Source organism: Selaginella moellendorffii, unplaced genomic scaffold (genome assembly GCF_000143415.4).
Source record: "Selaginella moellendorffii unplaced genomic scaffold, v1.0 SELMOscaffold_0, whole genome shotgun sequence".
NCBI classification, from domain to species: Eukaryota; Viridiplantae; Streptophyta; class Lycopodiopsida; order Selaginellales; family Selaginellaceae; genus Selaginella; species Selaginella moellendorffii.
The window spans coordinates 1,181,707-1,206,845 of record NW_003314261.1 but is presented as its reverse complement, the minus strand read 5'-3'; the positions used below and the strand labels follow the sequence as shown (position 1 = coordinate 1,206,845).

The 25,139-nt window shown below is 44.5% G+C and overlaps 3 protein-coding genes and 1 long non-coding RNA gene across 10 annotated transcripts; 1 reads left to right on the top strand and 3 right to left on the bottom strand.

Annotated features, from left to right (window-relative positions):
• Positions 1–13,282: 13,282 nt before the first annotated feature.
• LOC112346628 lies at positions 13,283–13,920 on the bottom strand. Its single transcript, XR_002992518.1, has 3 exons — positions 13,765–13,920; positions 13,453–13,717; positions 13,283–13,392 (listed from the first exon to the last, which is right to left on the bottom strand). It is a non-coding gene; the product is annotated as an uncharacterized LOC112346628 (long non-coding RNA).
• A 2,107-nt stretch (positions 13,921–16,027) lies between these two features.
• LOC9663120 (protein NUCLEAR FUSION DEFECTIVE 4) lies at positions 16,028–19,738 on the bottom strand. 2 transcript variants are annotated; one of them, XM_024673686.1, is made up of 19 exons: positions 19,614–19,738; positions 19,343–19,516; positions 19,153–19,288; positions 18,976–19,102; positions 18,617–18,888; positions 18,481–18,554; positions 18,210–18,419; positions 18,112–18,156; positions 17,977–18,044; positions 17,848–17,932; positions 17,636–17,794; positions 17,540–17,590; positions 17,409–17,492; positions 17,130–17,350; positions 17,005–17,071; positions 16,866–16,951; positions 16,713–16,816; positions 16,528–16,657; positions 16,028–16,477 (listed from the first exon to the last, which is right to left on the bottom strand). In XM_024673686.1, the coding sequence occupies exons 5-19, from the start codon at positions 18,633–18,635 to the stop codon at positions 16,216–16,218; spliced, it is 1,665 nt and encodes a 554-aa protein (XP_024529454.1). In that variant the 5' UTR covers positions 18,636–18,888; positions 18,976–19,102; positions 19,153–19,288; positions 19,343–19,516; positions 19,614–19,738; the 3' UTR covers positions 16,028–16,215. The 2 variants fall into 2 exon arrangements, with proteins under 2 accessions (XP_024529454.1, XP_024529459.1); XM_024673691.1 differs by having other exon boundaries at positions 18,481–18,567; positions 19,343–19,734.
• Positions 19,739–20,118: 380 nt separating this feature from the next.
• On the bottom strand, positions 20,119–21,684 carry LOC9633537. 2 transcript variants are annotated; one of them, XM_002960094.2, is made up of 6 exons: positions 21,609–21,684; positions 21,388–21,561; positions 21,193–21,329; positions 20,931–21,141; positions 20,732–20,883; positions 20,119–20,685 (listed from the first exon to the last, which is right to left on the bottom strand). In XM_002960094.2, exons 1-4 carry the CDS (start codon positions 21,666–21,668, stop codon positions 21,048–21,050), a joined length of 465 nt encoding a protein of 154 aa, XP_002960140.1. In that variant the 5' UTR covers positions 21,669–21,684; the 3' UTR covers positions 20,119–20,685; positions 20,732–20,883; positions 20,931–21,047. The 2 variants fall into 2 exon arrangements, with proteins under 2 accessions (XP_002960140.1, XP_024529466.1); XM_024673698.1 differs by having other exon boundaries at positions 20,732–20,859.
• Positions 21,685–21,801: 117 nt separating this feature from the next.
• Positions 21,802–24,609, top strand: LOC9663119 (general transcription factor 3C polypeptide 5). Of its 5 annotated transcripts, none has more exons than XM_024677103.1 (15): positions 21,802–21,946; positions 21,997–22,204; positions 22,254–22,337; positions 22,393–22,483; positions 22,537–22,582; positions 22,636–22,678; positions 22,739–22,910; positions 22,967–23,065; positions 23,115–23,183; positions 23,233–23,374; positions 23,425–23,668; positions 23,725–23,909; positions 23,965–24,001; positions 24,051–24,200; positions 24,287–24,609. In XM_024677103.1, the coding sequence occupies exons 1-14, from the start codon at positions 21,812–21,814 to the stop codon at positions 24,188–24,190; spliced, it is 1,695 nt and encodes a 564-aa protein (XP_024532871.1). In that variant the 5' UTR covers positions 21,802–21,811; the 3' UTR covers positions 24,191–24,200; positions 24,287–24,609. The 5 variants fall into 5 exon arrangements, with proteins under 5 accessions (XP_024532871.1, XP_024532867.1, XP_024532872.1 ...); XM_024677099.1 differs by having other exon boundaries at positions 24,051–24,225; XM_024677104.1 differs by having other exon boundaries at positions 22,399–22,483; positions 24,051–24,609.
• The last annotated feature ends 530 nt before the right edge of the window (positions 24,610–25,139 follow it).

Sequence of the window (25,139 nt, the reverse complement as noted above, 5' to 3'; positions counted from 1 at the left end):
TTCTTCGATTGAACTGAAGGCAGTGCGAAAGCAAGCTTGAGGTTTGGTCAAAGATGAGACCGAAAAGAGAGTCATCGAGGACGGAGGATCAAATACGTAAATCATTTTCTCTTCTTGGAGAGATGATTTGCAACGAGGTGTTAACTCATTGCTTGTGTTCACATTATGCAATCAAGAGTCCCTACCTTGATGCATGTTGGAAATGATGGTCTTACAAATGGTGAGTTGTGGGATGGATAGTGGTGAAACACTAAACCATTTTTGTCTAGACTCACTATTGGAAGACTTGGGTTGCAATGCTCAATTCTTTTCTGGGGAACCTTGCTATTGCTCCTTGAAGTAGCTTGGTGTTGGATTAGTGTTGAGTTTGGTCGGAAAGAGAGTGGCATGAGCTTGTCCGTGTTGTGAACAAAAGTTAGTGGTGTTGGGTGTCGTAAACCTCTATTGGTGGAGTGTGGCATTTATGTTGCATTTTGTCAAATCGAGTTGGCATTTGATATTCACATGAACGTTTGAAGTAATGACATAAGCCTTGCTCATTGCGTTACTCAATTGATGATCAAGTCATTGTGATTTATATCATATCCATGTGATAATGAGCAATGTGTTTACGAAGTTGCTTGGGTAAATGATGATCAACCCCAAAGTGGTTGATGGAGAAGCTAGTCTACTTGCACGAAGTAGCATTGTAGTAGCCTTGACTGGATTCTCAATGGTGGTCCATTATGCTAAGCTTATGTTGGTACCTTGTTTCCTTGAGGGTTTGCCCACTAAGGTGTTGGGAATGGGTTGTAGCATTCATTTGCTATAGCTCACCTGTTGATCCGTTAACACTTGGAGTAGATTATTGGATGGAGAAGGTGTGAGGTTGATGCATTGACATCGCTAGCACTTGTGTTAGTGGAAGTGGCATTGTTGATTCAAGTGATGAGGAATTTTCCTTAGAGCTTGATTTTCCATGTCATTTTTCTTGTTAGTGTTTTGGCTTCACATTGGATCTTGAAGGTGATTGAAGAAGAGTGTTAGTGCAATATGGATATCCGAAGATGTGGTCTTCGTGATCAAGCCTTGGATGTTCATTTTGCACTTTGCGGATGTCGGTGTTGGATATCGGAAAAATGGGCAAAGATGTTCAATGCTTAAGCATATTATGGGTCATGAGAATTTGTGTTGAGGTGAATCTATGTGAAGTTGTTTGTAGGAAGAAGTTGTTTGAGTCGTGAAAGTTTGCATTTCTGGACTGAGAGTCATTCTTTCTCTAGGATGGAAAGTTTTCCACAAATTTTCTTAGGCTTTTTCAATGGCTGATCTATCGGTCACTTTGCTCGAAAACCATTCCATTTTCGAAAGCCAGTACAAACTAGTGAAGGGGTTGGAGTTGACTTCGGTTGGCTTAGACCTTAGTAGGTAGTTTGTATGATGCGACCCGAAAGGGATACTAACTTTTGGGGCTAAAGCAATTGAGTTGGATAGAGTCTAGAGTTGGTGTAGAAAAGTGGCTGTTGCGCTTTTCTATGAAAGGTGACCCTTGTGCCTTTCTTTTGTAGCGTTGTGCTTGGTGGCAGGTTGCACCTCGCATTACGTTAGACTCTATGAGAGTAGTGAGCTCTCACTGATCATGACTTGGTCTTGGTGGCCCTGCGCCTTGGCTGGGGATGGTGATGTCCAATTTAGTTGTTTGAGTTTGCGATGTTGGTACCCGTACTATAGCTTTGTCTATGAGGAGGTTGTGTACCAATATGAGTCCATCTCATGGTCTTCACTTTAGTTTCGACTGAGTGTTGATCATGCATAGCTAACCTCTTCAAGGCATGCTCAGAGCTATTGACTAGGTGTGCTAGTGAGCTTATCACAGTTGAGTTGGATTTGAGTGGTCATTTAGTTTGTGCTTATCTATGAACTTTTATCTCATACTTGGGGTATTACGTTCATATTGGATGAGTATGTGACTCGATGATATGAGTTGGTGTTTGGGTCTTGTGAACGCAAGTTGAGGAGTGATTGTTAGTTGCTTTGCGACTAGTGATTACTTGTAGACTTCATCAAGGACAATTGACACTTGCTTTGCTCGATGATGATTTAGCAGTGATGGGCTTGCTTTACCGGATGGTGTTGCGGAGGATCGTGTCGTTAGACTTGCATAGCTTTCCTATGTTAGTATATCGATTCTATCTCTGTCGATATCATTTGGTTACGTTTAGTCCGTGGTGTTGGATTTCATTGAGTCTTGGATGTGGTGATTCACTCCTTGTTGATGTGTTATCTGTCACTGAGTTTTGCTGAAGGATTGGTCTCGGATACTAAGTATAGTATCTTCGACTTTGGTTAGCTTGGTTGCTGGAAAGCTCCGAGTGGTGATTCACTCTTGCTTTCTTCTAGCTTTGTCCTGATGTTGATGGCATTGAAATGATGCTTTGTCATTGACATTGTTGATATTGAGATCTGAGTGAAATGAGATATCCTTCCAAGGATTGATATTGAGTTTCATTAGTCTTGATGAATATAGTGTTGATGATTTGGCTATAGCTTTGTGTTGTTGGCATTCGTGCATTTGCTAGTTAGCAACTGTGTTGACGTTCAAACGAACTGAGTGGCAAGTTGAGTTAGTTGTGTTCTAGACGAGATTATTTAGTAGAGGGTTGAGCTTTAGCTTTTCCTTGAAAAGTGATTTAGTCGTGGACTATGCTAACTCTACGAGAAGAAGAGTTAGTGATCGATATTAGAATGTTGAGTCCTTGCTGGATTTGAGTTCGGAATATAGCAATCATTAATGATTCTTTTTGAGCTTGTTATGAAGTGAGTTACGTCTTGCTATAGATGGATTCATGGAGGATCGTTTGATGATCACTTGTTAAGCATAACTTTGCTATGCTTAGCTTTTGGATTGATGCAGAAATGCTCTTCATTAGCTTTGGCATTATGAAGTTTGGCTTATGGATGTGTTGAGGAAGATATTGTGGGTTGCACCATGATTTCTTCTTTAGCATTGAAGTTAGCTTCTATGAGACTCGTGATCATTATTAGGCAAGACTTAGTTATAGGCTTCTTCGAGCTTTTGGTTCTTGAGTTTTGTGCTCATTGTTCCATTTGTTTGAAGTTGTTGGGGAAGGCATTTTGGCTCATTAGCTTCGATTGAAGTTAGTTTTTGCATCTGGCAATCATTGGTGATGATTGACTATCATCTAGGGTAGTTGATTGTCCTTATCACAAGTTTTGCTTGATTATTGTTGGTTTGGAATTATTTGCTATTCTTCGGGATGGTAGATTTTTTCTTCAACGATGATTATACATCACTACATTGATGGGCTAATTGACGATCTTTCATGATAGTTGGTTGTTCTCTTTGATGGCTTTTGGCTTTTTGCAATACCACATGTTCTTTGTGGTTTGCTCTGGATTGGTCTCTTGGGTTTAAGACATCAGTAGGATGTTGCTAACATTTGCTTAGGCAACTTGAGTTCCTTGGTATTGTTGGCTGGGATCTATTCAGATTGGCTTTTGTGATAGTTAGCAGGCATGAGTGTTTGTTGGTCTTACCACATTCATTCTCTTCTGTTGATTGTTGCTCGAGTTAGTTTTGATAGATTTGGATGTTATTTCCTTCGGGTGATACATTCGCGAGCATTGTGCTTGTTAGTCAATGATACTTTGTGTTCTTTGAGTTGTGTTTTGTGAGTTGTTTGGCATGCTATCTGCAATCTTTAATAGTTAAATTTTATCATTGAGTTTACTTAATGATATACTTGCTATTGAATTTTGTTTAATGGTGCATCCTATGTTTACCAATTATGCTGATCTTGGTGGTTCTTATACTATAATACTAGTTTATCGGATGATAACTTACTTGGAATACTTTTGTGTTCTAATCTAAGCTTTATTCACTGATAATTAAATCTCTAAGATATCATTGTTTATGACTTTGATATGTCCATATATATTGATCTTTGAGTTTGGGCCAGTATAGGCAGACTGGCTTCGGCACTTCGTGTGCATGGTGAAATCTCTAGTCATGGGGTAGCTATTGTCGACTGGTCACATAACCCGCCTCTCTGTCGATGTTCCTTGTTCCGTGAAAGGGCGTGACCGTGTAAACAACTCTAAACTGCCTGTTGACAGTAGTCTATCTAAACCTTACCGACGGGTTTGGTTTCTTTGCTCAGGAAGGTTGGGGCCTCTGGCTTCTCTCTCTATGTCTCTGCGGGCAGGGCATATCACACTTTTGTAGCTGGGTGACACCCAGAGCAGCAAGGGTGGCTGATTCTATTGGTCATTTCCTTGTCGGCGACGGCCGGAAGGTGTCTGAGCTGGTAGCGCATCCGCATTAGACAAAGAGGTTGCCCCCTTAACTCATTTAAGTTGGTGCATTTCTCACATAGTGTGAGTACCGTGAACTTTTTGGAGTTGTTTCCTTGGCGGTATTCTAGACTGGAGTATGCATCGACGAGGACGTCGATCTTCCCAAGGGGGGGAGAGTGTCGCGCATGTGACTTCGGGTATCGAAAGTTACCTGTCGGCTAGTCCTTACGGACACTCTTACCTTACTGCCACGATGGCAGGAGGTCGGTATTGTTGGACCCGTTATCAGTTTCCCACTTGAGCTAGTTGAGAAACTGGTCAATGACCATGCACTTAGATTGGATAAACATAAGGTAGGAACCCTATGTGTTTCTTGCTGAGCATACTCGGCCTAGTTTGAGAAACTTGAGTCATTGGCTTGCACTTGCTAGTATCAAGAACCCCCGCGATATTGAGATTGGTCCCTCAACATCGCTAGATGATAGCTTACCGTGTCTGCCAAACACCCTCGCTATCATGCCCTTTGTGTTAGTCTCATTTCGGTCCCAAATACTATTTATGGAAAGTGTCCAGATTTGCTCATTTGGCATATCTACGGAATGTGGAGATCGGCTTGAACACAATGGTGTTCGTCCCGTGTCCAAATTCGCAATCTAAGGACATTCCATATTTAGTAAGTTTCGAGCTTGTTCCAGAGACTAACTCCTGATACTAAGGGAGGCTTGGGGTGAAAGCCCAAAGCGTGTGTTCCTCAAGGGGGGGGGGCTGTGGGGGGTTCCAAATGTATAGTAGGGATAGTGGGTAGGCCGGGCATGGCCGACCAACCTGAGGCATAGTCTAGCTCCCGCTTGCGTGCCTGTCCTTGTTCTGCGTCCGGCTTGGGTCTAAGCCCAAGTTCCATTCCATGCTAGTTGGTGGAGTACCCATATCCTCGCGTTAGGCCACCGGTATGCCGAAATAGTGCCAGACTCTGTTTGGCTCCGTTTTGCGTGCTGGTCCTGGCATTGGGATGCTGGTTGCTCTAGGACTGTTCCAAGTCGCTCCGGGCCCCCGTCCCTTCGCTCCTTGGGCTATATGCTCGGGAGTTGCTCCGTGGTCCGGTTCCATCACTCCTTGGCATCACGCTTGGGAGTTTGGCACCGTTCCTTTGTTCAGTGGCCCAAGGCCCTGAACCTCGGGTTCCTATGGACACGTGGCACGGACATGTGGTATGTGACACGTGGCATCTGTCACGTGGCACAAAGAGGGTTTAGGTTCCGCTTCGTGGTGTTATCCTATGGTAAATCACCATAGGATAAAGGGTCAAAACCACGTGTGCTACAGATATGCCGGAGGTGACTGCTGACTTCATTGATGATGTCTTGATCCACTTGGAGGGGATATGGGAGGAGCACATTCGTGATGTTTGTAAAGTGTTAGATTGGCTACGTGATGTTGGTTTAAAGCTGAAGCGGTAGAAGTGCATGTTTGGGTCCACGAACACAACTTATCTTAGGTACTGTATTTCTTGTGAGGGTTTGCAAGTTGATCATGACAAACTTGTGGCTGTTCTAAAGTTCCCTACTCTAAAGTGTGTGAATGATGTGCAGCGCTTTTTGGGCAAGGTGCAGTATCTCGGTCATTTTTTGGATCATCTTTCTGATTGCACTGCACCGTTGCAAGCGTTGCTGAAGTCATCAACATCATCCTTCATCTGGTCTCTGGATTGTGAGCGGGCATTCGAGCATCTCAAAAAGCTATTGACGACTCCTCCGGTTTTAGCATATCCTGGCTACACTCGACCTTTTATTTTGCGCGTGGATGCTTCTAATATTGGTCTTGGAGGTGTGTTAATGCAAGAGAGCTTGAGTGTGCCTGGTCAGCTCCATCCTATTGCGTATATAAGCCGTACATTACAACCAGCGAAGATGAACTACTCCACGATAGAGAAGGAGTGTTTAGCAACAGTCTGGGGTTTCGAGAAACTTCATGCATATCTACATGGTTCTCGGACATTACTTGAAGGTGACCATGCTGCTGTTACTTCATTATTAAAGTGGAAGAACCTGGTTAGTCATACTGCTCAATGGGCTTTGAAGCTTCAGATATATGATTTTGATGTTGTTCATTGCCCAGGGAGTTTTATGGCTGCTGTTGATGCCCTTTCTCGAGCTCCTCTTCCTTCTCCACTCTCTTCTCATGTTTTTAACAAGCCTGTTGTTCCAACATTTGTGGATTTTCTAGACAAGGATTCTATGCCGACGGCAATTGCTATACTTGACGTTCAGTGTCCACAAGACACAGAGCAAGATCTACCTTCTCTTGATGAGGTTCGCGAGGCTCAAAAGATTGAGCCGTGGATTCGAAAGCTTCGAGATGGGTTTGAGAATCCTACATCACTTGCTGATGACTTGCCTTCCCAGCATTTACATTCTCAATATCGCCTTGAAGATGGCCTTCTTTATTTTGTGGGGACGAATCCTAATAATCATTTACGGCTGGTGGTGCCTTTTGTTTTTATTCCGCAGTTTCTCTATGCCTACCATGATTCTCTTGTTCTAGGTGGGCATATGGGACATCGTCGTGTGACTAAGAAGCTGCGTAGGTCTTTCTATTAGCCGAAGATGCGATGTGATATTATCTAGTATGTGCATAGCTGTTTTTGGTGCCAAGCTCGCAATACTCCCCCTCGTGCCGCAGAAGGACAGTTGGAGTTGATTGCAGTTTCCCTTCCGTTTGAGTTGGTGGTGTTTGATTTTATGGCATATTTTCCATGGTCGACTACTGGTAATGAGTATACTATTATTGCTTTTGACTACTTGACTCATTAGGTGGAAGTTGGTGCTCTTGCTAGCGCCTCTGCAACTGCTCTTGTATACTTCCTCCTCAATTGAGTGGTGTTCCAGCATTCTTGTTCAGAGTGGATTCTTTCAGATAATGGTCCCACACTTATGGTTGAGGCATTTCATGTTTTGATGTCTCGGTTGAGGATACGCTACACTTTCACGAGTGCTTATCATCCACAGTCAAATAGTTTGGTGGAATGGCTCGTTTGGACGTTCAAAGGGATGATTGCAAAGTATGTGAACTTTCAGCATTCGGATTGAGATGGTTATTTACCGTCTCTTCGATATGCATATTGTAAGGAACTGACTCCCCGAGATGTCGTAGGCTAAAGGATCCCTGAAAGCATGACCAAAATGACAAAGAGTTCATCAGATGGGACCGAGTCGAAGATCGAGTCCAAGACCGACTCTGAGACCGAGTTCAAGATAGAGTCCGGGATCGAGCCAAGGCCGAATCGGAGACCAAGTTCGAGACTGAGTTCGATAGGTTGGGAAAGGCAACATACTTCTCGAAGATTGACCTAAGGTCAGGATACTACCAAATCAGGGTAGCCGAGGAAGACGTCGAGAAGACAACCTGTCGAACAAGGTATGGGAGCTTTGAGTTTCTGGTGATGCCCTTTGGGCTGTGCAATGCGCCGGCAACATTTTTGGCGTTGATGAACCATATCTTTGTACCCTATCTGGATCACTTTGTGGTCGTCTATATTGACAACATCCTGATCTATAGCAAGACACTAGAGGAGCATGCCGAACACTTGGCGAAGGTGTTTGAGAAACTAAGGGAACACAAACTGTATGCTAAAGAGAGCAAATGTGACTTTGCTCAACAAGAGGTAAAGTTTCTCGGGCATGTGGTGGGCCAGGACGGGCTCAAGGTGGACCCGGAGAAGGTCCAAGCGATCCAGGAATGGGAGCGACCATCGAATGTACATGAGTTGAGGGTGTTCTTGGGGCTATGCAACTACTACCGAAAGTTTATCAGACACTATTCGAGAGTAGCCCTGCCCTTAACAGACCAAACAGGAAAAGGGAAGATGGTATGGATAGCGGAATGCGAGGCGGCATTCGTCCACCTCAAAGGGAAGTTGAGGAAGGCTCCCGTGTTGGCATTACCAAACTTTGGTAAAGACTTTGAGGTAGAAACGGATGCTTTGAACTTTGCGTTGGGCACAGTTTTAAAGCAAGACAACCATCCAGTAGTGTTCTTCTCGAAGAAGTTGGACAAGGCTCAAAGGAAGTGGCCTGCCCATGAGAAGGAATTGTTTGCGATGGTCAAGGCGCTCAAGGAATGGCAACACTACATTGGGAGACACTTCAAGGTTTACACGGATAATGTGGCAATGAAACACTTCTTGTCACAGCCCGATCTGAGAGGGAAACAAGGTCGGTGGGCCAATGCCTTGGCCGAGTTTGATTACGAGATGTCGTATAAGCCTGGGAAGAGCAACATCATGGCAGATGCGCTCAGTCGAAAAGTGAGCTTGAGGTTGGCGATATCCAGCACAACAGCAACCTTCTGGGACGAGGTGCGGACAGCATATGAGAATGATGGTCTAGCACAAGAAGTGTTGCTGAGGAATCTAGAGGCACGGGAAGCTCACCAGAGAGGTGAGCTGCCAACGGAAGAAAAAACGGGCTATGCGGAACGCAATGGACTCATCTATTACAAGCAAACGAGGGTGTATCTTCCAGAAGGGGAACTAAGGAAGGTAGCCTTAGAAGAGTGTCATGACAGACCCCTTGCGGGACATGGCAGAGTGCCCAAGACAATGGGCTTACTTAAGCGGATGTACCATTGGCCCGATATGGCTAAGGACGTTCAAGACTATGTAAAGACATGTCCAACATGTTAGCAGGTCAAAGCCGTGACTAAGGCTAGTGGGGGCTTGTTGCAAAGCATCCCAATTCCAGATCGTCCGTGGAAATGTCTTACGATGGATTTCATCACGTGACTCCCCCCAAGCGAGGGGTTTGATGCGATATTCGTGATGGTGGACCGATTTTCAAAAATGGCACATTTCATACCCACCACAATGGAAGTGGATGCGGAAGGTGTGGCGAAGCTGTTCTTCGAACAAGTGGTTCGAGTGCGGGGAAGGCCAGAAGAGATCATCTCAGATCGAGATAAGATCTTCACTAGTAGGTTCTAGAGGACCCTCTTGGAACACTATCGCACCAAGTTGAAATTCAGCACAGCCTATCACCCACAAACAGGTATGGGGTATTAAGTCAAGTTTGGTGGCACTAACACTTCTTGACAGACCGACAAATAGAAAGGGTGAATAGGCAGCTGGAGGATTATTTGTGATGCTATGTTTCGGGAGACCAGACCGAATGGGTAAGTCATTTGGGACTTGTGGAAATGTGTTATAACAACTCACCACATTCGAGTATCGGGGTGAGTCCATGGGAAGTCATCAATGGGCGAGCTATTGAAGGTCCTGTGGAACTCGGCTTGGCTGAGTATCATGGATGTAAGCTCCTGAGTTTGGACTTCCCGGGAGGTCACCCAGCCCAGTACTATTCAAACCCAAGGACGCTTAACTCTAAATATCCCAAGACCCTTAACCGATTAGAAAAGGGGGTGCACTCTTGTTCATGGGCCCTTTCCCTCTATATTTGAACCCTTATGGATCGTCTCTCGAGTCATTCCCTTTGGTTGCTTACAATCCACCACGCTTCCCTGCAAGTTCACGCCCTCGTGAACGGAAGCTGAGAGCCGCAGCTCTCCCGAGAGCCCCGCTCTCTTGACACCCTACCCCTCGGGTCGAGCCCAGTGGGAGCAAACTGGACCAGCCAGATGTCAATCAACATGTGGTGCGATTCCCCTAGCCAACCAACAGAGTCGGACCCGAGACCTCTCTGATACCAAATGTAAGCTCCTGAGTTTGGACTTCCCGGGAGGTCACCCAGCCCAGTACTATTCAAACCCAAGGACGCTTAACTCTAAATATCCCAAGACCCTTAACCAATTAGAAAAGGGGGTGCACTCTTGTTCATGGGCCCTTTCCCTCTATATTTGAACCCCTATGGATCGTCTCTCGAGTCGTTCCCTTTGGTTGCTTACAATGGAGAGCTACCCGTAGTGGAGGCATTCACAGCGGAAAGGCTCAACATTTGGAATCTAGTGAGGGATTCCTTGGAACGGGCTCAACAAAGGCAAACTAAGTACACGAACCAAAAGCGCCGGGATGTAGAGTTCCAAGATGGGGAGAAGGTGTGGCTAAACACCAAGAACCTCAGGCTACCAAGTGGGATCAGCCGGAAGTTGACCCAAAGGTAAAAATGCATGTATTCCTGTAAATGAATTGATCTTGAGTTCCTTAAGCAGGTTCGCAAGGCCTTACGAGATTGAGGCACGAATTGGTAAAGTGGCTTACCAACTCCGACTTCCTCGAGAGATGGGGAAGATGCACCCAGTGTTCCATGTGAACTTACTTAAGCCGTACTTTGAGGATCCACTTTGCAAGGACCAAGTAAGACCTTTACCTGAGGTTATCCAAGGGGAAGAGGAATACGAAGTCGAGGCCATCCTCAATGCGCGCAAGAGCAAGCGACAAGGACACGAGGTGAAAGAGTTCCATGTGAAGTGGAAAGGATTTCCACACTACGAAGCAATATGGGAACCAGAGGAGAACCTAGCGAACGCGTGAGATCTAGTGGAGGAATTTCTGCAAGGCAGAACTCTATGTACTTATGCAAAGTTCAATTAAAAATATCAATTTGCAAAGTTGAGCAAGTGGCATATGTTGGGACCCGAAGGCACGCCGAAGGTAAGCTAATTAGCTAGGTCGACCAAGCGTAGGGCACTACGCCCAACTCCCCGCAGGGATGTCGAATCCGTAGATGTATTCTATGGAGGTTGGGTTCGAGTCCCAACCCCTTAGTAAAGCAAGGCTAGGTTCAAGTCCTGACCCCATACTAGGGCATGGTGAGGTGAGGAGTATAGGGACACCTATACTCCGTTGTCATGGGCTCTTGGCCGGGGAGGCTAACTTACGCACACCGCTAAGTGGGGGGATGCCCCCGGAGACATGGTCAACAAGTCGTAGGATAAAAAGAGACGTTCGATGTGGGCATCAAACTTCTTCTATGGGTGGTGGAGTTGTAAGGAACCAACTCCCCGAGATGTCATAGGCTAAAGGATCCCTGAAAGCATGACCAAAATGACAAAGAGTTCATCGGATGGGACCGAGTCAAAGATCGAGTCCAAGACCGACTCTAAGACCGAGTTCGAGATAGAGTCCGGGATCGAGCCGAGGCCGAATCGGAGACCGAGTTTGAGACCGAGTTTGAGACAGAGTCCGAGATCCAAATCGGGTCTGAGACCGAGATCGAGTCTGAAATTGAGTCCGAGACCGAGTCCGAAGTCGGGTCTGAGATCGAGTCCGAGATCGAATCTGAGACTAAGTCCAAATACTAATACGGGTCAAGGGGTGAAAGCCCAAAGCGTGCGTCTCCCAGGGCGGGGGGGGGGGGGGGGGGGGGGGGGGGGGGCCTCCCCGGGAAATAAGGGAAATGGGGGGCCCAAAACCCCCTTTGGGGGAACCCCCCCGGGGGGGTTCCCAAAAAATTTTGGGTTAAAAACGGGGCCAAAGGGCCTTGGGTGGGAGTGAGCATGGGCTTGGGTGGTGCCGGAGGGGCCACCCAGGGAAGTGCTCAAGAGCAGCTCCCACTCTCGAAAGGGAAACCAACTACGGTGCTCCCAGCTCATATGGAGTGGTGCCCCACTTGAATACCTTGTGGCTCATTGGTCCTCGCCCTTCTTAGGGGCTTGGGCCTTCCCTTCGGGATGGAAGTGGGGGGGTAGAGGTACATAAGTGCTACACCCAAGGCTTGGGATTTAGAGGGTCCCATGATCAAGTCTTGATGTACCAAGGGGGTTAGGAACCTGGAGGCTTGGTGTGCTTGGTTGCTTGTGCCTATGGGGAGTGTAACCGAACCTTAAGTCCAGTCTAACCCGGGAGGGGGATTGGGAGAGATTTGGGAATCTGTAGATGGATGGCTAACACTCTGTTGCTCGTGCAGTGAGTAGCTGAAACCAAGTAGGACCAAGTAAGAGCTGGTACAATAGGCGGGAACCTTGGCGAGGGAACTTAGCACAAGCCAAGGCGGTGTTGGTCGGATAGACAAGGTAAGTTGGCAAATTGGAAAGGAAAAATTTGTGGCTTACACATATGTCATGGGGGTGCAAAGTTCTTTTGGTGCTTCACCATATAAACTCCTATATGGTCATGATCCAATATCACCAACGGAGTTGGGTTTACCTTCGCAATTGCTATGAGCTACCGATGTTAGGTCATGGGATTAGTATTTGATGAGCATTCTTCCACTTGTCCAAGCAGAGTCTATCGAACACTTAGGCTGTGTACAAGTGGGACAACAACGGCGCTACAACTCCCATCATCGTCCACCTGTGGAGTACAAACTGGATGACTTGGTGTTAGTCCATTTTCCCTATCTTATAGTACGTGGTTTGTGTAAGGGGCTTCTTGCTCAGTGGAAATGACCGTATTAGGTGTTGCGGCAAGTGGGACCACAAGTTTATGAGGTTTGGCATGATATCCAGTAGGCTGATCCTCCAGAAATTGTGCATGTGTAGTAGTTGAAATGCTTCATACAAAAGGATCAAAAGCAGTTAATACCACCTAAAAATCCACCAATGCCTCCTCCTGATGTTCCTCCAGATCCTGGCCCATTTATAAGAGAAGCCTGATGGTTTTCCATTATTTCGAGAAGAGGTGATGATGTGAGGGCCAAGTGTATAACTACGATGTTGTATACTAATATTAGGGTAGTAAGATTTTGGTATTCGTCGAATTGGTTTCAATCCGGACCACTTGCTCCTGTATATAAGCTAGGGTTTTTGGGTTAATTGATATGCACATTTTTTGTATTCCCTTTCCATATTCCAAGAACTTGCATACTTAAATTTATTGCCCTTCAATCATATATAAATGATAAATAAAATTTAATATATTAACAAAAGTATATAAAATTTAAGTACTAATAATAGTTTAGCTATTTATCACTTTATTATAACAATATTAAATTTATGGTAAACTGTGTAAAACAGTTGTAATATACTAAAGATTTATATCATATACTTTAATGCAAATAACAGCTGAAAAAGCACAAATATACATGCTATTTGGATGTAAGGTAATATAGTCATTAATATTAAGCCCACGATCATCACAAAAGTCCATCCAATCATTGCTTACCATAAATTCCTTCCGGCCACTCCATTGAAATTTAAATGTCTCTCCTGTAAAAGCAAAAAAAAAAGTATTAATAAAACAGTTAATACTCACTTAAAATTATATACCACTATCACCACAAGTCACATCCACTATATGTTTTGTATATCCAAACATTGTAAGCCCCAACTTTTTTTATACTCTACACAAAAGAAAAGAGGCATTAGAATATAAATTGCAAAAATGTATACAAACTTATTAGTATGAACTGATATGAACAAAAGTGTGTGGGTGAAAGTTTCACCACCAATGCATTATCACCAAGAAACTGAGCAAATTGCTCAGCTAAATGCTTGTGCCCTCCACAACCACGTCCATCCCAAGACTTCATAGCTAGAAAAGAAAAAGTTATAAAGGTAATCAACACAAAGTAATTGTACTTTTGCCCTTGAAATGCAAGCTGAATGTAGAATATCCCACTTGCGCACACGCTCTTTCACTGGCTGCTAGCTGCTACGTGCTGGGCGATCAGTGCTGCGCTCGCTGCTGCCAAAGAAATGCTGCGCTCCCTCAATCACACAGCTGCCTGCAATCGCTCTTTGCACCCTCCCCGCAAGAATCAATCACTAAACCCAAACAAGAGCGCCAATGGAACCTGAGAAATGGGTGAAGCTTCTTGTACAAGAATGAACTGTCACTCTCACTCTCACTCTCCAAACCCTGAAGCCTAAAACAAAGATTTTTCTTGTGGTACGTCACCCTATTTTGCTTGGTTTTGTCGTTCCCAGAAAGAGGAGAATTGCTGGAATAAGCGTCCAGTATGCTCCCGTGAGCGCAGAGCCGATAAATAACGAGGATATCACTGGAATTTAGCCTCTACTGGGTAAGCAAAAGAGGTCAGTAAAAACATGAAAATTCCATAGATTCCTTGTAGGCTGTTGCTCTAGAGTCTAGACTAGGTGTGAAAAATGGCATATATGTGGCTCCAGAGTATGCAGCAACTGGCGTGGCAACAGAAAAAGCGTTCGGCATAGTTCTCCTGGAGATCATCACTGGCCGCAGAGTGATTGCCTGGTGGAATGGGTGAGTAATCACTATGACACGGTAGAACTTTTACCTCATCTTTTTCACCAGGCTCGTCCAAAGCTTGAATATGAGACGCGAAGTCACTGCTGGACCCGAGGCTTGGGACTGACGTTGACGAATACCAAATTCAGCGCATGATTCATGCTGCCTACAAGACGACCCGTCGCGAAGACTGAGCATCGTTCAGGTCAGTAAAAACATGAAAATTCCATAGCTCACCAGCTTTTGCAGATTTTGCGTGCTCTTATCAGCGAAAACAAAGAAGTAAAAAGCTGCTCGGCAAGGTTTAGGACTGTCAGGAGCTTGGGGAACCCTCTCTTTGCAAATGTCTGGTCTGGAACTTAGCTTTTAAACCTCGAAAAACTTTCAAGAAGATCGCAAGTTCGAGCCGGACGCAGTAAAAAAGAAGTCTGTATTCCTCTTGGCGGCATTTCGCACTCTTTTTTGCCTTGGCAACAACATCAGGAAGAAGCCCTTTCATGACAAATCCTTGCATTACATTGTGGACATAGTCCCTTGCCTCCTGTTTAGTCACAGAGATTAATAAAAGAGCAAAAAAAGAACGATCCGCCAGTGCAAACGAGGCAGCTCCAACGATCCCCAGCACTGCGATTCCAGATCCGAAGTCCGGTAAATGCAGGTTCTTCCGGCCTAAAATTGAGCTCTAGATAGCAAGAACCACTTTTCTAAGCAAAGAACAAAGAATGGATTCCAGCCTCGCCGCCACAGTGCGCTCGATAGCTCTAGCCCGGGTATTGCACGGCGAAAACTGGTGTTTGCTCATTTCTTCTCCGACTTGTTAAGCCATCAGATCTCTCCCAGCCACCCCCAAGCCCTCTATGCGACTCCTTTACCTTCACCATATCTAAAAGCCCTTGATTAGAATTTGTCATAAAATAAATTGACTAAAGTCATACTTTAAGCCACAATATACTTAACAAATTATCACTAAACAGATCCTCTGTGATCCATCTCTCTATATCAACAAGCGCCTGCCTTCGCAGATTTTGGTCGAAGTTTTGGTGAGCTCGGCGCTGTGCCTCTGGGCAGCGCTCTCGGTTCCTGGCACATTCCTGGAGATTCTTCCAGACTCGAAACACGACAGGCGTTTGTCTCCATCTTTTCTGGTGTTTTTTTTTTCTCCTCTCACGTTTGTTCTTGCGATTCGAGATCCTGAAACTCCTTAGTCAGCTCCTTTTCAAGAATGAGCCTTGACAGCATCCAGCTTCCAACAGAGAACTCTATCACCGTACAAAATCTTGCGATCCCAGAGATCACCCTCGTGTAACGCAGACAATCTTGCTCGTCTGTGAGCTTTTCGAAGGTGGTAAACCTGTAAGTTACCTGGGAACGAGACGTAAAAGATAAAAGAGAGGCAACAGTTTCGAATGCTGTAGCAACGAAGGAACAAAAAAGCTTTCCGAACCTGTTTAACCATAATTGTGGGTATAACCATAATTCGACTCTTCTCTAGATTCCTCGGTATGTATGGGCATGTTTGTTTTTAGAGCCAATGACTCAGCTTCAAGCATTCACTCCAGTCTTACCCCAGCAGGAGTTGAAAGCAATGCTCAGGGTGTGAATAAGACAAGAAATGCACAAGAAATCAGACTTGCAGAGATCGAGGAAGCAACTCACAGCTTCTCACAAGCAAACTTTTTGCCTGGAGGAGGATTTAGCCATGTGTTCAAAGGCATACTAGCAAGAATCAATCACTAAACCCACAAACAAGAGCGCGGGATGGAATCTGATAAAGCTTCTTGTAGCAAAAACGAAGATTTTTCTTGTGACGTACTGGGCCACTTCTATTTGACTTGGTTTTTGTGGTAGGCTCGTCTTGTTCCCAGAAAGAGGAGGAAGCTGGCGGCGGCTCCAATCAAGCTAACGAGAGCGAGTGCTACCAAGCCAAAGCCAAAGCATTTGGAGCCATAGCAATTGTTAAGATCGTCACCGCCGGCTGACACACTGGCTCCACCACTTTTCTGACGATACAATGCGGCTTCCTCGTCGTAGAGGGATCCCATCACTTTGGCTGACAGGATGTATGATCCAAGAGGCGGACCAAGCCTGGGTAACAAAGCGTATAAGAGAACGAGAGAGTTTCCATAGGGACTTACGAGACGAGCTTGTAGAGGACTGTGAAGTTGTGGACGCCAAACACCTCGGATAGAATTGCTGGAATAAGCGTCCAGTATGCTCCATATGAAAGTCCCGTGAGCGCAGAGCCGATAAATAACGAGGATATCACTGCAAAACCCAAAAGAGTTGTTTGTTTAGATAAACGGGCTCAGTCTGAACTTACATCCAGTAGCAAGAAGCAAACAACACAGAGCCATGATCATCTGATCAATGAGAAGGCACAGAGTTCGCGGATAGCCACGCCGCATCAGAAGATCCGACCCATACCTGCAAAGACATAGCATGAAGAGTAGTTTTTTATGAGGAAATAAAGTACCCCGATCCGAGTCGACCAAAACAACTCCAGACGCTGATCAGACCAACATAAATATCAGTTCCTCCAGCTCTAAGTGACTTTCCTATCTGCGAAACAAAGAACTAATAATGAGAGAAGATCTCAAGAAACTGAAAATGACCTGAGCAAGGTTGTTGATTATTGCCACACCAGTTCCTGCTCCAATCGTCACGACAAGGAAAATCAACCTTGTTGGAGCAGACTTCGTTCGTTAAGTTGAAGTTTTGATATGAACTGTTTGTTTACCAGAAATTGAAGTCTGCGAGAGCGTCTTTGAGTGTAGTAGAAGCTGCGGCTGGGGTGGCAATCTGGCTATATGTCAAAACTTGAGAAGGGTCGGTCCCCGTTTTTAAGAGATTTAATCTTTCTTCTTCAGCGTCTTGAAGATCAGATGCCTTTGTTTCTAGCTTTGGAAGATCAATGCCTTCAGAAGACGGTGGGAAAAACTTCCTAGGAAATCGAATCAGCTGTGGTATCGCAATTCAAAGGAGTCAGATTTCGTAGGTGATACACCGATGACTTAACTGGGATAGTGTACATTAGTAGCATGATTGATAGCATGACAGTAATGGTCATAAGTTGTAAGACCTTGCTTTCTTTAAAATATTCCTGCGGTAGTGGAAATGAATTTTTTCTTGAAGAGTAAAGTTTTGTACCTTCGAAGCCAATGAAACCATCATAAAAATTCCAAGCACGAGAACGGTGATCTGCAGAACGACTTAACACAAAACTTTCACATGGGATTGACTTACAAATGCCATCTTGAAACGAGGAGCAGCCGATGGATCTTCATCCTCTGTGTGATCGAAAGGCCTAACAAAAAACGCCAGCAAAACGTAGGCCAGTGTAGGAACCAGTGACATAAGCAGTAAGAACTGATTCACATTTGGCTCAAGAAACACCTCGTAAATCTAGAAATACCAATAAGAGATTACTTTTTTGAAATGTATCAAGGCTTTCTTACCATGACAAATATCGCACCACTAAGACCAAGCTGTGCTTTCAATATCCCCATTGCCGTCCCTCTTTGCTCTTCGTAGTTCTGCAAGCTAAGAGAACTCGATAGAATCATAAGAAACACCATGTTGTGTACCTTGTCATCATGCAGGCTGTGTCAATCCAGTTATCTCCTCCATTCCCCACGGCAGAATACATGCACAACTTTCTTTCCAGAGAAACAAGAAACTGTTCAGGACAATTTTTAAAATACGAAACACGCAAAACATACCAGCCAGAACGAAGGGGCAACCTTGCCTGCTACAGTCATCCAAACCTACAAAATCCAGGAAATTGAGAAACGTGAAAAGATGGAGAACAGCTAGTGACCATTGTGTAGCCAAAGAAATGCAAGGCAGCTCCAATTCCTATCGTCACCCAGGGAGGATACATATTGTACAAAAGCCCGGAAAGAAGTCCCACAACTCCTCCCAGATCTTTGGCAGCACCGATATCATCGATATCTTCCTGTGAAAAATGTAACCTTTGCTTCATATGCTCGCTGTAAACAGCATACGTGTATGTCAATCCGGCACAGCCCTGTATTTGCAGACAAAATATAACACAAAATAAGAGCTTAACTTCTAGTAAGATCGATTACCATCATTATCATCGCTGCCGAGAGGCCTAGCCATCGATCTAGACGAGGAACACAGAAAATCGTCATTCGGTTCTCTAGAGGGAGTTCCTGCGAGGATTCAATCAAAAAATTAGGAAGGAGAAGAAAGAAATCCTACCGTAGAGCTGGAAGAACATCAGATCTTTGATCTGGAGCAGCGCATTGCTGCTAGCGTGCCAAGGTACCGTCAGACCTTAGCGCCGTGGCCGTCGCATTCTCGCCGGCGCCGACGAGGGCTTCAAAGCCTTCCAAAATTTTCAGCTTAATTTTCCACGCATACGTGGCTCCCGTACTTATCTTGAAAAGCCTGTAGTGTTTAAACAAATATCCAGGGATCTTTCGCATATCCATCTTCGATTTTTGCTCAATCCGTTGTCTATGATTTAAAAGCTGTAGAGAAAACAAAGAACGAAAGTAAGTGACAATGGAAGAACAAGAAGAAGCGATGGCTTATGGTGTTGTGATAATCTTCGACACCTTGAGAGAGCTCTCTGACGCTGCTGTGTCGTGGACCTTGGATCGAGTTGTCCAGCCAGGAACTCTCGTCACTCTTCTTGGCATACTCCACGAAGTTCTCACACCAAGTAAGAATGAGGAGGCGTTTCTGAAAGCTTTGATTTCTAAGTTTAGTTCTCCTTCCGTAAATAAATGTACCTTGTTTTGTCGTAGTGGGATATAGATCCAAGGTAGACTTCACATCGTTCAATGGAGTAAATGTCAAATCTCTCGAGGAGGAAGCAACAAAGACGGGAAGCTACTACAGGTTGAAGTCAGATGATTTTTTCAGCGCCTGCAAAGTTAAAAAGGCAAAGTCACACTGGCAAAGGAAAAAACGATTTGATACCGATATCTTTGTAGGTGAAACTGGAAGTGAAGATTGTTGCCGGCAGTCCCTTCAATGTCGTAGCAGTAAGCGAAACAAGGAAGCTTCAAGCCTCGTGGGTGATATTGGACAAGTAAACTTATCCAGTTTTATTTTTTTCTTTTGCAAACGCTGTGTTTTGCTTATCTTAGGAACCTGAAACGATACGAGAGATACTTATCAGAGCATCTAGCGTGTAATATCGTGCTTATGAACCGCAACAACGAAGGAAGAATTGTAAAGCTTTCCGAACCTGTTATCGTGGGACCATCATTCGAGCTCCGCAAACTCTCCTCTACCGGTTTGACTCCCTTTTCCTCGGCAAACAATGGTATGTATGGGCATATTTGTTAGTTTTTAGAGCAAATGGCTTACCTTCAAGCGTTCACTCCAGTCTTCTCCCAGCAGGATTTCGATAAGCGATGCTCAGGGTGTTACTGTAAGACAAGAAATGCACAAGAAATTAGAGAGTTTAAACTTGCAGAGATCGAGGAAGCAACTCACAGCTTCTCGCAAGCCAACTTTTTGTCTGAAGGAGGATTTGGCAATGTGTTCAAAGGCATTCTACTGGAACAAGGACTCGAAGTCGCTGTGAAAAGGCACAAGCTTAAAAGCACACAAGGAGATAAGGAGTTTTTTGCAGAAATAAAAGTTCTCTCACACACAAACCATGACAACGTTGTCAGCTTGGTCGGATACTGCACTGAAAACGGTCAGAGAATCCTAGTTTATGAATACGTCTGCAATGGTACACTGGCTTGGCACCTCTCCGGTAAGCTCTACTCTTAATTCTTATAACATCCACTAAAACCTTCACAGCAAAAAACTCTACTGTGCTTTCATGGCCTGCAAGGCATTCCATTGCTGTGGGTATTGCCAAAGCACTACGCTACCTTCACCATGAATGCACACAAGGCAGAGTTATTCACAGAGACATACGGCCACACAACATACTTTTAAGACATGACTTTACTCCAGTTGTGAGCTTCCGAGAGTAGAGACAGTAGAGACATCTAATGACACGATGAGTTTCCACAGGTCGGAGACTTTGGACTTGCAAAATGGGAAAATGACTCGGCGGCACCGGAGACGACTCTAGTAGCAGCTACTGGGTAAGCAAAGCGGTTTTTTTGTAGGCTGCTGCTCTAAACTAAATGTGAAAAATGGCAAACATGGCATACCTGGACATTCAAAGGTATGTGGCTCCAGAGTATGGAGCAACTGGCGTGGCAACAGAAAAAGCCGATGTTTATTCCTTCGGCATAGTTCTGCTGGAGATTATCACTGGCCGCAGAGCGATTGATTTGTCTTGCGAGCAGACGAGCCTGGTAGAATGGGTGAGTATTCGCTACTGCAAGCTAGAGCTTTTACCTGATCTTTTTCACCAGGCTCGTCCAAAGCTTGAAGTTAGAGACGCGAAGTCACTGCTGGACCCGAGGCTTGGGACTGACGTCGACGAATACCAAATACAGTGCATGATTCATGCTGCCGCGTTTTGCCTGCAAGAAGACCCGTCGCGAAGGCTGAGGATCAAGCAGGTCAGTAAAAACATCAAAACTAGGTAGCTCACCAGCTTGTGCAGATTTTGCGTGTTCTTGTCAGTGAAAACGAAGAAGTAGGAAGCTAGAATGACAAGCTGCTCGAGACAAACATCTCTGGAACTTAGCTTTTAAAGCTCGAAAAACTTTCAAGAAGATCGTAAGTTCCAGCCTCTTCCTTGACACTCGAGACATGTTCTTGAGCCGGAACAAGCCACGCAGTACTTCCACTTATTTGGCAACCTGTTCATATCAAATCGTAAGTATCGAAAAAACAAGAGGCAGCGAGTTTACCCGGCTGTATTCCTCTTTGCGGCATTCGCACTCTTTTTTGCCTTAGCAGCAACATCAGGAAGAAGCTCTTTCATGACAAATCCTTGTCCATTACATTGTGGGCATAGTCCCGTGCCACTACAAGCTCCACAATCATCCTGTTTAGACAACAAAGATTTATAGAATAGCAAAAAATCGTACTAGAAGTAGACGAACCCTCGTTTGATCCGCAGCTCCCTTTTGCAATCTCGCCAATGCAAACGAGGCAGCTCCAACGATTCCCAGCACTGCGATTCCCGACGCCACATCTTCAAGAGCCGCGACGATAACACGATGGCGCTTTCGAGGCCTGGCTTCGACCAAACCACGAGAAGGAGGAGCGCTGCGAGGCTGTGGAGAGAAAATACTTCCTTCGATTGAAATCCATGTAATTTCACCTGAAATCCTTGATCGCCAGGGCGCATCCCTCCAACAAAGCGAAGATTGCAAGACGCCATCGCTGAGATGAAAGCCCTAAAGTTTTGAAATGAACGGGTTGATTTAAACCACTGCCATGGACGGCCTGGATTGTTTTCTTTCTAACGATTAAGAGAGCATTCCACGTCAGCTTCTAAGTTAGGGTTTATACAAGATTTTGAGAATGGCGCCCGTGGTGAAGGGGAGCGTGAGCGGCGTCTTGCCGGAGCGCCGGGTTTTTGCCGTGCAATACCCGGGCTACCCGAGCTCGATCGAGCGCGCTGTGGAAACGCTGGGCGGCGAGGCTGGAATCGCCAAGGTAACTCCCCCTGCCATTCTTGCTCTTTGCTTAGGAAGGTGGTTCTTAAGGTCCGGGCATCGGATGCTGGCTATCTAGAGCTCAAATTTAGGCCGGAAGATCCTTATTCGCACCCTGCATTTGGTGAGCCACACCGGACTTCGGATCTTTTGCTTCGAATTTCCGCGCCGAAGCAAGGAGATGAGAGGAACTCAACAGATTCGCGGGAGCTTGATGCCGAGATAATTGCTCATGTGGAAGATTCTTACGTCTTTGATGGTGAGCGCTGTTCTAAAAGTTTTTTCTTCCCATCTCATTTTTCCTGTAGGAATGGCGGACTATCAATATGTTCTTGCGGTGCATTCGAATGGTTCCAGCGAGAAGAAATCCAAGCAGACTAAACAGCGCTTTGGTATGCTTTCTTTTTTCTGCAAAAAGATTTTTTCATGAAGGTCACTGAACTGAAGACAAAGGAAGCTTGATGGACATGGAAGAGGAGGACCTCATGATTCTTGTTCCTCCACTATTCTCGATAAAGGACATGCCAGAGGAGACTTTGTAAGTTAGATCCATTGCTTTGATTGTGAAGCTGAGTTTTTATCATTCTTTAGGCTACGCCCATCAGATCGTTCGAAAGCGAAGCCAGTCGAAAATCCGGTACTTCTTTTTTCTTTGCTGTTTCTACGTTCTGAGAATATGGTTTTTGGCAGATGGATTTTACACCTTGCTTTGGTCTTGACTTCAAAGCAAAAGATATCCTTTTCTGAGCTAATTTTTTTTTCTGTCTTTGAGTTTTGACTTGACTTACCACACATGTTCCCAAGGCAGTGAACTGGGAGGTCAAGCTAGTGAAGGATTCAGAAGAATGGTCTTTACACAAGGCCATGGTGAAATGTTTTGAAGAGCGACCAATATGGGTGAAAACAACACTCGTCCAGAAATTGCACGATCAAGGTTTGGAGCCGACACCTTCAATGCTAAAACGGTAGAGCTGAATGGTCGCACTTACGCCTCTTTAACTCTGCAGTTTGTTGGTTGTAGGCTCTTGTTTAGACTTGCATACAATTTTCTTTATGGTCCGTTTAGAACACTGTGGATAAAAAACGGCTACGATCCACGAAAAGATCCAGCATCACGGAAGTATGTTTTAGCGACCTTGTTGCGAGAGCTAATAGTTTGGTTTGCTCAGGTACCAAATGCTGGACTTCAGAGTGCCGAGGTTGCTGAGGTACTCTGTACAGCAAGCTCCTAGACGAGAGTAAGCATAATATATAAACTTGTGCTTTCTTATTCTGAAATTGACGCAGGGCGGAGAATACTTTTTGGAGAGACGAGTGTGCATTTAAGGTGGTCCCGCAAAAGAAATTCTCTTTTTTCCAACTCTACGATTTGCAAGACGATTTCATCAAGTCTCAGATCGAGAAGCCGCCAGAACGCAATACTTGTAGTGTGAGTAGTGTGAGTGTTTTCAATGCTTGGTCTAATTGTTTGTTCTGCAGGAATCTACTGGATGGTTTCGACGGGGCACGTTGGAAAGGATGCGGCAGCACGTACGTCTACGTTTCCTCGCCTTGATACCGGGGGATGCTGCTAGAGCTCTAGAGGAAACAGAAACTAAGAATTTTGAAAGGTTTAAGAACAAGGCTGGATGGAGGGGCGGAAACAGGGGGGCTCTCAGACATATTGACAAAAGCATTGACACAATGGACGACCCTGGTTTGTTTCCAGAGCCATTGTTCGCAGGTTTTAGCAGTTTTCTCTACTGTCTTTGCTCTTTGTGACTGACTGCTGGTTTACAGAAGGTGACATAGCAGAAACTCCTCATGGCTCGGAGACAACCAACGCAGGAAAGCAGCCGGAAGTGCTGACTGGGGACGATGACGAGGACGACGAAGAGGAAGAAGAAGACGACGAAGCGAGGGCGGATGAGGAAGACGAAGAAGATGAAGAGTCTGAAGAGGATGAAGACAATCTACAAAACAAGGTATCTTTTCAAAATGCGATCTTCATTTCCCACTCAACTTGGTGGTGGTGTGCAGAGCAAAACACAAACCTTTCCAAGCGAGGTTCCAACACGTATCCTATTTTGCAAATCTGTACATTTGTTTCTTTGACATTGGCTCAGATCCTTCGCATGACATCCCGAAGAACTACTTGCAAGCTCTGCTTGAGAAATTCCCCCAGGGCCAGAAGGCGGGCGAGACAGACGAGGACACCGAGTACACCATCTACGAGCAAGAAGAAGACGACGAAGGGACGTTCTGATGAGCCACAGGTCCACATACAAGAGTTCTGCTATTGTGACGTCCTTAACTTTTAGCTTTTGAAGGCTCGACCAGCTAACACACTTTTTTTATTCAGAGTCCCACTTTGGAAAACTTAACGATCAAAGTTTTGGGAAGATTTAAAATGGAGCACAGCACCGGTTCTCCAAATCCAGAAATTGGATCCTAAGGAGAAGTTGTTGCAGAGACAATGGATGGCTTTTGCAAAGACTTGCAAGAGCCGAGTTGCAAACTGGGAGAGCATGGAGTGAGACTAATGAGATGATTTTCTCAAGAAGAGCGTAGATTAACAATCAGTTAGGCTAGTATAGTACACTTTCCTTTTTACCAGGAACAACCTCTTTTTTCCACATGCTTCTTGAGAAGGTTTTAATTTGAGTTAACTACTGGTTAGTCTTATTCAATTGTGTTTATAAAATTATAGTTAATTAATTTCACCATAAATGTATATATTTATAAGTCTACTTGTATACTTACTTAAAATTGTAATTATTTTATTTAATTTTGTAATAATAATTTGAATTATCATTCAAAATATAAATTGCAAAACCATATTAGCATTATTATTACCAGAATTCAAATGTGCAAAAGCTTAGCTATTAATTTTTTAAATGTTCAAGAACACACTCAGTTATTTTGGATGCAACTATTATTACTATTATTGTGTATAAACTTTAATTTTCATTTAAGTTAATAAAATAACTAATATCATTAATATATTAACATCTAAAGCAGTAGTATAAATTTGAAAAGTTTCACTTATAAAGGATATGATGGTTTTGCTTATAACATTGAGATATATTGAATAGGTTTTAGGTTACAAATGTAAATTATAAGAGTATACTCTATAAGTAGTAACTAATATATATTATAATCAAGTTACAATATTTTAAAATTGAAAAAAAACCATTAACTTCATTAATATTTAA